Here is a 13,666-nt window from a genome sequence, read left to right as displayed (position 1 = left end):
AATTCACAAACATATTTGCGTATTATTCAAACTGTGAAGTGTTGTTTGACTCCCACCTTGAGTTGGGAAAATTATTTTATTATTGTTTATTTTTTATTTTTCTAAATTCATGTTTTATATGTTTATGCTTTAGCTTTCTGTAAAATTGTATTGTATGCAAAATTCGATGTCCTGATATCAGGTGCACTTAATAAACAATACGTTTTTTTGTTTATTGTATTTGTTAATTTCAAGTAGGCTATGTATTAATAGTATCTGTTGCAAAGTTGGACCTGAGCTAATACTGACAAACACTGAACAGCTGTATTTTTATTAATTAATTTTAACAAAGATTAATAAATACTGTAACAAAACAAAATGTTGGGAGGATGAATGGACGGTTAAAGGTAAAGCTGTTGTAATTCTCATTTTATCCACTTGATGTCGCCACAAGCTTATTCACATAAATTCTTAACCCTGAATAGTTGTCAAAACTGTTCACCAACAGTTATTATAAAAGTTATGGTTCTAACGTTCCAGCTTATACTAATTGGTGATATTGTCACTGTTTTGATTCATAAAATTGTAGTAGGCTACTGTAGATTTCATAGCTGAGCGATAGGCTTATTTAGATTTATGGCGTCTTAAATTATGTCTCTGAATGTGATTTTACACGTTTAAGCCTAAAATTGTTTTAAGCCTCGAGGCAAATCAGCGTGAACGTTTTTGTGCGCAGATCTTGCGCAACGTCGTAAAACAGTAAAAACATCTACAGGACATTCTCCTCATCTGAATAATGGGACGTCTGACTCATTACCGCGAATCGACTCATATGAACAGTTCATTTCAAAGAATCAGTTAAAAAGACAATTCCGTGATTCTTGTGCGTCCGTCGTATACGTCATCACGTAGTCCTTGACACCATGGCGTTGGCGTGTTACTTTATAATACGTGCTGTTTATTAGGTTTATTAATAAGAGTGGTAATGTAATTTAATGTGTCATTTGCCATGTTTCAGCTCACGAGAATGAGTCATTTAGAAACGAAATAGAATTTGCATTTACAACAATCTAACATTCATGCGCATGTTGTATGAATAACAGTTTTTGATGTATATATTAGCTGTAATTTAATAACTAAATGTAAAAAGTAACTTTACGCACCATCAGTCAAATCCTCGCTTCACTGCAAACGCTCTTGTGAATCGTTTCGTTCCGTTGATTCGGTTTGTTCGGAAAGGTTTTAACGGTTCATTGAAAAGATCCGATTCAAAAGAACGAGTCGTTTACGAATCGGTTGTCGTCAGTCTGCATTATCACGCTGTTTGTGGAATACCGTACGCGCGAGAAACACCAACTCACACCGACTACAGATTTACTCGATTATGCTTTGTAAATACATCGGTAACATTATGTCTTTTATCTCGCTCTACGAATAACTCTTTACTTTATGGCAATGTTAGCATATTAGCCGTCCGGTTCTACCGCTTTTGTGTCTAAATTGTTATGTGCTATTTGCTACTCTTAGCCTATGCTTTGAAGCATGAGTTATGATAGATAATGTATTTGTATCAATCACATGGAGGTGAACAGGAACAACTTATGCATTGAGAAGTGCTAGTTAGCCAGCTAGCTGTGTAGACTGAAGTGCTATGCATCAACTTGCTCCTGGTCCTCCTCTCAGCTTTTGGATTGCTGACATTGACAGAGTCATTTAGTTATTAAATGAGCCTAAAGCCTTGGCACTTGCGTTACATGGGAAGTCTACAATGTCGAGGATTCTTCTGGGCCTGGTAATGCTTGGTTAGTAAAATGTATTCCTTTCTTATTAAAAATATGTATTATAGGAGACCTGAACATTGTCAGCAGCTGCAACCATGGTACATTTGATCCATGCACAATTGCAAATAACCAAAAAGTCTAAAAACATGCGAAATGTTTCTGAATTTTAGATTGAATATGTCAAGAGTATAACGTAACTTTTGTCTTCTTTAACAGGATGCACCGTTGCTGTTGAAGATGTTCAAGCCTTTGGTGAGTTATTGACTTGATGGTGTTGTCTACAGTAGGGGTTTTATATGTCAGGGACTCTCAAATATGATGGTCCCCTTCGTAAATTATAAAAGCAGATTATTTTCATGTATAGAGACTTATTTATACTGTGTGAGAAATAAGCATAAAATTCTGAAAATACTTTTCAAATTAAAATTCATGCTAAATTAATTTACTGTAATGATCTCTGGAAGATATAGACTATAGTGACCACTAAATATTTAGGTTTTAAAAAAAAACACTAAAAAGAAAAAAATTATGTCTAATTAGAAAACATAATTTTAATTAATTCAGTGTTTTTTTTGGGGGGGGGGGGCTTTGAAAAGCACTATTCTAAGCCACTGATGAATAATAATAAAAAAAATATGGATTTGATTAATTCATATGCTTGCAATTATATTATAATGTAATTATATTATTTATTAATATTTTATTTTTTATCTTTATTTTTATATTTTAGTTTTAGTAATTTTGCTATCTGCTTTTGTCATTTTTATTAGTTTGTTAGTCATCATTTCTGGTAGTTGAAATAGTTTTACTTTCAGCTAAGGATAAGAACACTGGTTCATTCCCATTATTTCCACAGATGACCCGATCACCAGACTTGTGAATGAAAAAGCGGGTGAGCGGTGCTCGGGTAGAGTGGAGGTGCGTCATGGGCATCAGTGGGGCACCGTGTGCCAGCGTGGTTGGGATCTGGAGGATGCCACAGTGGTTTGTAGAGAGCTCGACTGCGGCTTCGTGTTGGACATTCCAGGCGGTGCTCGTTTCGGACGGGCTGGTGGAGGAGTGCTGTGGAGGAATGTGAAATGCTCGGGTGACGAGTTTGCCCTGGATCTGTGTGAACGCACCCTCAATGATGATGTGTGTACACACAGTGAGGATGCTGGAGTGGAGTGCACAGGTACAAGAGCGTTTGAAAGATTTGTATTTATTTTATGCATCCCGTGTTTTTGTAATTGTTCATAATTTTTTTCTCCAACCAGGAAAACTTCTAGCACCCACCTTGTCAATTCAGTCTCGCTTCTACGCCTATTCAGCCGGAGAGGCCGTTCACTTTAAATGCACTGCCCCATACTGGCAGTCTGTCATTGATTTCCATCTGTACAAAAGAGGTGTGGACACTCCGCTAGTGACCCAGAGAGTCGATCCCAGACAAATGACTGTGGATCTGACTCTGTCAGACTTAGAAATCTCCCATCAGGGCAGCTACAGCTGTCTCTACAGGATACACTCCAAACTGGGGAACTCTCCCTCAGGATTTTCTCCACACAGCAACTTCATTAACATCACAGTCTGTAAGTCACATCTGCTGCTAAACTCATATTGAAGAGCTAAAAGTCTCAGACTGACCTTTATTTCTTATTCTCAGTGGAGATTCACACTCCCCAAATCTGGTACAACACGTCTCCTGAGGCCCGGCCGGGTTGGGTCATCCGGGGCCACAGTTTTAACGTCACCTGCTCCACGGAGCCTCAGTATCCAGGAGGATCCTTTCAGCTGCGGCTCATCAGGCCCAATGGGACCGTCCGGCACTCTCTGCCAGCCCTCGCTCCCTCCGTCACCTTTACCTTCTCCAATGCCCAGTCCAATAATGAGGGCTACTACTGCTGTCTCTACAAGGTCCAGACTGGAGAGCGCACATTTATCTCGAGGGAGAGTCAGCCTTTACCCATCTCTATTCGAGGTGAGTTGTGTGCTTCCAGCCCAGGTGGACTTGGGATGTTTAAAATTATCCGGGCTGCGTTTCCCAAATCATCGTAAGCTTCAACTTAAGCTTACAATGCTTTTGGGAAACACAGCCCTATTCAGCTCAAAGGGTCATCTGTAATTCGGTATAAAAGCAACAGTTCTTTTGAAGTTCGCATGAAATGAAATTTCACATTTTATATTGCATTTATTTCCAAAATGTTGCATATTCATCCATGTATGTTTCTTTGATTTATTTTTTTTAAACTAAAAATAAATCAAAAATTTAAAATAAAAGTTTGATTTAAACTTTTATTTTTTATTTTTTACAATAATTCATTACACTCGTATGGACGCTTGTTTCCACCACAAAATAAAGTACAAATTTTGATCTCACAAGTCAGACTATTTTGCAAGATTCACAACTACATTTTTTACAAGAACACAGAATTATGAGATGTAAACTCAGAATTCGGAGAAAAAAAGTCAGAATTGCAATATATGAACTCCGAATTATGGAAAAAAAAATTGCGAGCGATGAACTGGAGTTATGAGAGAAAAAAAAGTCTGAATTGTGAGACATGAGGTCTGAATTGTGAGATATGAACTCATAATTATGAGAATAAAATCAGAGATATAAAGTCAGAATTACCTTTTTTACAAAAATTAAAAACAGAATTGAAAAATGTAAAATTCTAAGAAAAAAAAGTCTGAATTGAGAGAGAAACTGAGATTAAAAAGTTGCAATTGCCTTTTTTATTCCATGGCGGGAACAAGCTTCCATACTCTTGGATGTACTTCAAAATACTGAAGAATCTGTAATCTGTCGCTATTTCAGTTTTATTACAACTTTAAGGACATTAATTTGGTTTGCTGTTTTATTGAAATCTCAGAAGTGGATCCGGTGATGAGCCCGGTGTTCATCAGTTTACTGGTGTCCAGTTTGACGTTTGTGGTGGCCACGTGTGCCATTCTGATTGTTGCCAAAGTGTACTGCAAGAGAGTGAGCAAACCCACTGAACTGGAGCGAGAGAGCAGGACCTGTGAGTAACTGTGAATTCAAAAAATATTTAATAATTTGTGTTTCCTATACTGACAGGTTATATTTTTATTACAGGTGTTGACAACACATACATTGCCTTGACAATCAAGTAATGGGAGTTCAAAAAGAAGGTAATGCGAGTTGTTGTTTTTTTTGTTTTTTTTTAATGAGGGCTAGTTTCTTCCTAATCAGGCACAACACGACAAGTTGTGAATTGTATATCTGTTGTGGCAACAAGCACTAAGACTTGGCACCGGACAACGAATCAGAAAGTAATGAAGGCATAATATAAGAAAGTAACATCTGTGCACTGATTTTTGTATATGTTTTTTTGTTTGTTTCAGCAAATAGAAACTGGTCACTTGTTGGTGTTTCAGTGGCTTGTCCAAACCAAAGGGAAGATCTAAGTTTGAAGAACCACAGAAACCACCATTTCTTACTATCTGCCATTCTCTGTCAGTTACAGAGAAACATTTCGATTGTCATTGGTTGGAGGTTTTTCTTTACTGGAGATGGGAGATTTTTTCTTTGAAAGTAAATGCTGACATCACTAGACTTGAAGAGGGGTTACATTACAACACAATATGTTGCACTAACAAGGTTAAAAAGGGCTTTTTTAGTTTTTGGAGGTACCATGTCTGACCCATCCCGAGGTCTTCCCATATTGTTGCAGGTAAAGACTGTAAAACTGTGAAATGTTTTGGGGGTTTTTTCTTGTGTTTCTTTGTATTCTTCATGGGGCTTTATAATTTAAAAAGATATATTTATTGTTTTTTCTACTACAGTTCTTATGTTTGGTTAATCACAGGTGGGACAGACAGCCTAAGAACAACCTCTATCACATTAGGTCACTACAGTTATATGAAAGTATTATTATTGTTCATTTGTTCTTTATGAAATGAAAGTGGGCTCTCTAAACGCATTATACACTAGATCTGATGTGATGCTTACACGGACAAAAGAACAAATTCTCAGACACATTTCTAAAACCGTAATGATCAGTAAGGAAATGATCCCTGTATTTACAAATATAAACAATAATTAATAACAGTAATAGTAATAAGAGTTGTAGATTGGATTATAGGCATACACTAAATATTTTAAGCAGCACTACTATTGTCTAGTGAAGCCAAGAACACTTCAGTAAAGTATATACACTCCGTATTTAAAAAGGAAAAGCAAAATGTTTCTAAATGTAACCGAGTCATATGTAAACTGAAAGATTTGAAACCCAGATAGGCTTGTTCAGTTCGCATTTATAAGTTTTGTACCCATAAAAACAATAGTAAATGAGCAAAATGCTCAAATAATATTAAACAAAGTTGTGCAAAAACACAGCTGTCACTTCCTGTTACATCCATGTCTTGTAATGTGGAGAGTTAATGGTTGTTTTGTTGCAGTTTTTGGTACGTGTAATACAATTTGTAGACTTTTATTTTACCATTAAAAACAAAAATCACAATTTTGACATGCATAGTGTTTTTACTGTTAAAAAAAAATCATTTGAGATGCATCTAAAAGGTTCCTTTTAATAAAACCTGTAGTTTTTAAATCACAAAAGACCAGAAGCAATCATTTCTGGCATTCATATCATTTGGCACCAGCATATTCAAATACATATAATTCAGAGTATGACCCAAATACTTGCAGACATAGCTTATACCTATTGTAAAATAATAAACACTAAATTCAGTAACTTTACCCTTTAAAATATGTTTATGTAATTCAAACAAATTTCTAGTAGTAGTCAAATTGTGATATACCAAACTGTTATGAGCCCAAGAAATGGCTAAAAACAGTACTGTAAAATGCATTGCAGCATTACAATGGACAATTATTGTATCTTGACCAAGGAACAAAATAAAACATCATAAAAATAATATTTTCAACAGGTGCATCCTGTAGCACCCACTTCCTTCATTTTCACAAATGAGCAGTGTTAGGCTATTACTTTGATAAAACATCACACACAAAGTAACCAACATTTAAGAAGTTAAAGCACTACAATATGTTAAAAATCACATCTATTGTGCTGGATATTTGCAAGTTTTTGAAATGTAACATTCAGTTTAATCAAAGAAGGGCTACATCAGTCTTTTGACAGGCTCTGCTGACTCCATATTTATAAAAACCAAGTACAGAAGACCAGATACGATCAGAAACACTAAAAACTGTAGCCAGACTGGGACTAAGCGTGTTGAACTTTTCTCTGGTGTTTTCTGGATTTGAGATTCTGGCGGCAAGTTTCTTGCTTGTGATATATTATGGTAAGGAGCTTGAGTCCTATATATGGCAGGCCTTCAAAAACAATTAATGCATTCAATTAATAAAAATAATAATAATTCCCCTGATGGTGACACACTTTCAGTATAATTCTACACAAAAAAAGCCATCTTACTCATCTGTGTAGTCTATCCCTCTATAATCAGACCACGTTCTAATAAAACAAAAGGGGCTTGTTAGTTTCAGTATTTTAGCATAACATGATTTAAACTGCTATAATATTCAGACTGACTTACCTGTCGATCACATCATCGCATCGTTGCTAAATGAACACAAATGCAACATTATTCATGTACTCATGGAAACAAGTCTGAAACTAGTTTTAACAGGTGTTGGTACTCACAGGTCTGCGATGCTGAAGAAAGGTGACATCCTCTGTAAGGCAAAAGTGTAATCAGTTCAAGTCATTGGTGTAATATGACATTACAACTAGATGCTCTCGTGTTTTGTGTTGAATTACCCTCCTCCCTGTAAAATGTCCTGTCGGATTGAGCTTTGGTTCTTCTGTGTTTAGTCATGGCTTCTCTCAGCTTCTTCTCGTAAAGTGCTCTTGTGGAATCTGTTTAAATTAATATACACAAATCATATGCAGAACAATAAAAAAAAACAATCCAGAATTATTATAGTAAACTAAGGCTAAGGTTACTTGGAAGTACAATAAACGTTAACGGAAATAAAGAATTAAAAAAATTCAGCTAGTTACCAAAGCAACACTCGCCATTTACATTTATTTTTTAACTTGATGTACTAAAACAGCTCAAATAAAACTGAAATTAAAATGAATTAAATTTATGTAACATCATAAAAAAATGACAAAACACAATTAAAATGAAAACAATAAAATACAAAAACTTATTAAAACATATATATATATATATATATATATATATAAAATTTAAAAAAAGACAATAGTATGCAACAATCCCGTTTTGATTACAGTGACTATTAACTTACCTACCACAGGACCATGTTTTATTCCATAATCATCCAGCATCCATCTGATCTCCTCGTTGGATTTACTGCTCAACATTGTCATAACTTACACTGAACGACAGCGTCTGGCTTTCCGTATGAAATACCCGTTTTTTCTGTGAAACCGAAAATGAAATTTATGACATAGAACACAGTGTTACTTCATCAACAGTGGCAAAGAAACCTTATTGAGATACATTATCTTGACTAGGTGATTTGTGATATTTTTATGATATATTTGACTACATTATATTTTAAACACTGTCTTGCAAAATATTTGCAAAAACATTTAACGTTAGTGTCCTCAATATTAGGCATATGTTGTATTATAAATACTTCAGGTCTGTGGTATTTTAAATTTGTTTAGTAACTCAACGGTAACAAAAAATTTAACTAAACGAATCGATACAATGGTATTTTCAAATCATATATCAAGAACAGGAACATTTTTGTATTGAACGCCTTATTTCATATATAGTAGCTCCTAAAATATAGATGCATTTGGTTAACTCGTGACTTTATTTCAGTGCAGTGACGTAAATTTGCAGTTATGAATAGCAGACTAACCTTGTTTGCGATGCTCTAACTCGCTTTGAATATGTGACACATTAACATAATACATAAGCAGATAAAACAGACATTGCGGTCGATGTTATGTCACGCTAAGGAATTCACGGCAACGCTGACGCCTACAAATAACCCGTATCCGTTTGCGTTGTAAACAATGTGACGCACTTCCGCAACGCAACCAATCGGTGACGTCTGAATTTATGTATTTATTTGTGATGAACCTTATTGAATGACAATATATATATATATATATATATATATATATATATATAAAAGAAAGGCGTATATAAGATTACTCATTGGTAATTGGTTCTCAGGATTATCAACCGCAAACCCTTAAGAGTTTTTAATTTCTAAATAGCCTTCTATTTATTTCTCTGGGGGGGGGGTTAATAATGGACATTTTAGATGACCTTTCGGATGTATTTAATTATAAAACACTTTATAATCTATAATAACATTTATTAACAACTTATTTAATATTTTCTCTAAACCTTCTTGTATATTTAGACAAGCACCTGCAATTCTGGCCAAATTAAAGATACCTTGTGTGTGAATTTGCACATATTACTTCGCAAAAACGTTTGCAATTAGTTTTTAATATTACATTCTTGAGGACTCTATGCTTACATTTCTTTTCAGGAGCACATTTTCACATTTTTATAGGACTGAAGCTAAAAATACACAAATTGTGTGTCTACAGTCTCTTTATTTTTGTAAAAAATATTTTTAATTTAACATTTTAACTAAAACCACAATTTTATTGTTTTAGCCCTTAACATGTCAGATGGTAATCAGCAAGAAATACGCTTGTTCTTAATTTTCTTCCCTATATTTTTCTGATGGGGTTGAAGACTGAAACACATTTGAAGGGATACATTGCCTTAAATTTACATTTTTAGATTTGTTTGTCTCTCATAGTGTCCCCTTGTTTCTGGGTCTACATATCTGCATGGCCAACATTGTCTTTCTGCTGCAAATGTGGGCGCAATTTCTGATGTATGATGCTTGTCCACGTTTAAGTGGACATGTTATGTCAAAAATTCTATTTCAAACAAAAATATGAGTTGTCATGATTTTGGAGTATATATATATTTACTGAAACCATGACTATTTTATATTTTTTCATTCAAATTATTAATAAATGAAGCAAATAACTCAACCCTGTCACAAGTTTACAACCCTGTAACAATGCGAAATACATATATTTGTGATGGGGTTGAGTGTGACGGGGTTGTGGCCACTGCTGCTCATGTAGCATAGGAGACTAGACCATATATGGCAGCAATAAAATAAACACATTGCATATACTTATGAATTAAAACAAAATGTTGAAAAAGTAATCATTTTCCAACTTAATTTTATATGACGGTGCTGAGTTGTTAAGCTTGACAGTACCCTTCCTGACCATAACATGCCTCAAAAATATGAATAAGAAGTATGATACTATACTAACCATTTTCTGCACCACTATTTAAAAGAGACCTGGATGAAGTCACATATGAGTGGAGACTAAATTATGGGCGTAGAATGGTTAGTGTGACGGGGTTGAGTTCAGACTGAAAGACATAACTTTACATAACTTTTACAAACTTACAGTTTTTTATCAAATATTTTGCATTTTTTTAGAAAAATATTTTTTTCAAGAAAGGAACACAAGTAAATGCTTACATTGTTGCCCAAAATCACAGACACTATGCACATTTTGTTAATAATTTTCTAAGTACAAACTCAGGGACATGACAAAATGTTTGGTTCAAGATAGATACTGTATACGACATTATTTTAATGCTAAATGCTAAAAATATAAAAATGCAGTAATTATTTTTATTAATTATAATGGCCATCCCAAAGTTTTGTGAAAAGCTTCTAACAATTCATTTTGGTGAACCACCACTTTAGAAACTCTGGGGGACTGAAATATTACCGAATCCCAGGAATGACCCAGAAATTAACCTTCCTATTGATATTTGACTCCTTGAAGTTTTTTATTTTTTTTAAATATAAAAAAAATTTAGATTTATAAAATTATCAAAAATTTTTAACTAAACAATAAATTCAATTAAAATGATAAGATATAACAATAACAATCAGGAAGAATGAAATCAGCATCAACAATTCATCTTTGCATGGCACAGAAGAGCACAAATGTGGCATTAAGGAATATTTACAGAATTTAAGAAATTTTTGACAAGACTCAGAGGTGGCATTAATGCATCTCATAATAACAATGTTATTAGATTAATGTTTTAAATATAGAAATTTAAATGACTCAATTTATACTTTAAAAATGAAACAGAAACCGCCAGTAGGTGGCAGCAAGTCACTGTCTTTGTCAATGAATCATTCATTCAATCGATTCGTTCAAACGGCTGATTCATTTAGGAACGAAGCAAGTGACTCTCTTTATGAATAGGTCATTGAATCATTGAGTCACTAGATTTGTTCAAAAGCAAAGATTCATTCATAAACGAAACAGTGCTGTGTCAAAGACTTGCGCAGAGGCTCAGCTGTGACTTCGTTTTTTAACTATATTTTTGTTGACGAAATAGAGCAAAATAGACAACAGTGTTGCTAAAATGTAAGTCACTTTATATTAACTTTTGTATAAAATAAAAATGTATAAAACTGTTATAATCATTAAAAAGCTGTCACCCTCCATTCATCTCACAAATTTCCATTTTAATGAATGAAGCTCTCTACACTGCACACTGAATATATTATTTACATCATCTCTACACTTTGTTTGTTACAATGACTGACAACAACTGCAGTCTGCTTTCACGGTCTGTGCTGTGAGGAGCAGGACGCGCGGCGGTAGAGAAGCATTTCTATTGGCTGCAGTCTGCAGGTATTAAATGGCAAAAGAAGGCATTGCGCAGCGAACCATAAACACAGCGCTACGTTTATATGCAGAACTGGGATCGGTTTCGCAGTCTTTTGAATGGATAAAATATAGAAATCACTTTAATTTCCAAATACACCTAACCAGTTGGAAATGAAACGTCCCCCTCCGCCCCATTTCCAGCCCTGAGTATACATATAATTTAAATAAAGATAATTAAAAATAAAAATAATAAAGTATAAATAAGATAACTCATTAGTAATTAGTTTCTCAGGATTATGAACCGCAACCCCTTATATGTTTTATTTTCTGTCTAAAAAGCTTTCCTTTTATTTATTTATTTAATGGAGATTCAAAGAAAAAAGATTCTATGTGCAAAATAATTACTGACGGTGTAGCAAAATATGTCACGTTTGAATAAATGTGAAGTTTATATATAAAATTCAGGTCCGTAGCCAGCCTATTGAAAGGGGGGGTTCTTTTTTTTTCAAAAAGTGGACCTTTTTGCAGTTTTTCTCCTCCTTTTGTATTTAATTATGAGGTTCAAATACTTCACTATTTGGTTGTACCGCCTGACATAAAAACAGTCAAAACACCTTTTTTTGAAGCTTTGTCATTGACTAAACACTCCAATTTCATTCATTAGATGTATGTACATCCAACTTCACTCAACTAGTACACACTCGTGACGTCATACATCCTCACACTATCAGTGAATCGGTGCAAAATAAACTCATAACAGTTAATAAATAAATGACACGCATAAAAAACACTCAGCATCACCAGCACGCACCTTTATGCTACCCATGAGCTCAGAACGGATCATTAACGCTACAGACATAACAGTCTCACAGGGTTTATCACTTCATTTGTACTGACACTTCACACAATTGCTAGCAATGTGGTAAATCATGGTAAATCTTTCCTGTAGCTCAAATAGCAGAGCATGGCACTAGCAACGCCAAGATCATGGGTTCGATTCCCAGGGAAAGCAAGAGCTGATAAAATGTAAAAACTGTAACTTGAATGCAATGTAAGTCGCTTTGGATAAAAGCGTCTGCTAAATGCATAAATGTAAATGTAAATCACGCTAGAAACATGGTAAATCATAGTAAATAATACTACAGACTTGCAAACTCAAAAGTGCTGAAAAAGGTGACATGTTTACGAAGTAATTTGTTGTAGGGGTGTCTGGGGCATTGTCCCCCATGAGACTATGTTTATGATTTTAACCAAATGAAGCATTTTGGTGCATTCTGACAAGAAACATTTTGCTTCAATACATTTATTTAAAAAATAAATAAAAAGAAAACATTTATTGACACAATTTGATTCAATATTGATTAAGTTGTGGCCTATCAGGTACAGTACATAGCAAATTTCTTCAAAGAAAAAAATATCTCTCAACTAATGCTGTAAACCATAAGGAACCCCAGTTGGTACATCATTCTAATATTAAAGGTTAAAAATTATTTATTTCTAGGCTACTTTATCTTTTTAAGCTTTATCTTTCATGTCAAATTCTTACATTTGATCAAATTCAGTTTTAATATTAAGGGCTGTTATCAATCAAATTAAATAATTTACACTGCAAGATTACAACTGTAATAAATAATTTATGAGATTGATGTTTAAACAAATGTAAAAACAACAACAACAACAACAACAACAACGACGATAGCCTACTTTTAAACATGAAACTAAACCGCCAATAGGTGGCGGCAAGTGACCGTCTTAATAAATGAATCATTGAGTCATTCATTAAAAGATTCGTTCAAAATGATAAATCATTCAATAACAAAACACCGTGCTGAGTGTTGCTTTTCTTCTGTAATTTTTTTCGTTGGTGAAATAGAACAAAAACGTCAATATTGCGTCTAAATGGTAAGTGACTACATATTAGGCTACTTGTTTATTAAACTATAAATGCAATGTAACATTTGAAATCGTGATAATATTCAGTTGAACAGATCCCTTAGTTGTGTTACTTAACTGTCAGTCTATCATATATAATAAAACAAACCTCCACATTTTGAATTTTTACCTCTGTATTCTTCCAGATAATTTACCTCAAGCGGTCTGCTTTGAAGTTCTCAGAGGAATAAGACGCGCACCGAAGGAGAAGCATTTCCATTGGCTCCAGTCTGCCGGTATTGGCCAATCACAAAAGTCGATATTGCACAGCCAATATCACTGAATATCCCACTATGTTTTATTATTATAATTACGCTACGT

The 13,666-nt window shown here is 34.2% G+C and overlaps 1 protein-coding gene across 1 annotated transcript; it reads left to right on the top strand.

The window, feature by feature from the left end:
* Positions 1 to 1,226: 1,226 nt before the first annotated feature.
* On the top strand, positions 1,227 to 6,223 carry si:ch211-150o23.3 (deleted in malignant brain tumors 1 protein). Its single transcript, XM_058785610.1, has 8 exons — positions 1,227 to 1,781; positions 1,977 to 2,012; positions 2,617 to 2,934; positions 3,017 to 3,328; positions 3,403 to 3,717; positions 4,613 to 4,762; positions 4,837 to 4,892; positions 5,106 to 6,223. Exons 1-7 carry the CDS (start codon positions 1,748 to 1,750, stop codon positions 4,872 to 4,874), a joined length of 1,203 nt encoding a protein of 400 aa, XP_058641593.1. The 5' UTR covers positions 1,227 to 1,747; the 3' UTR covers positions 4,875 to 4,892; positions 5,106 to 6,223.
* The last annotated feature ends 7,443 nt before the right edge of the window (positions 6,224 to 13,666 follow it).

Source organism: Onychostoma macrolepis, chromosome 08 (genome assembly GCF_012432095.1).
Source record: "Onychostoma macrolepis isolate SWU-2019 chromosome 08, ASM1243209v1, whole genome shotgun sequence".
NCBI classification, from domain to species: domain Eukaryota; kingdom Metazoa; phylum Chordata; class Actinopteri; order Cypriniformes; family Cyprinidae; genus Onychostoma; species Onychostoma macrolepis.
The sequence above is the reverse complement of the archived record's forward strand: the minus strand, read 5'-3'. Positions and strand labels throughout refer to the sequence as shown.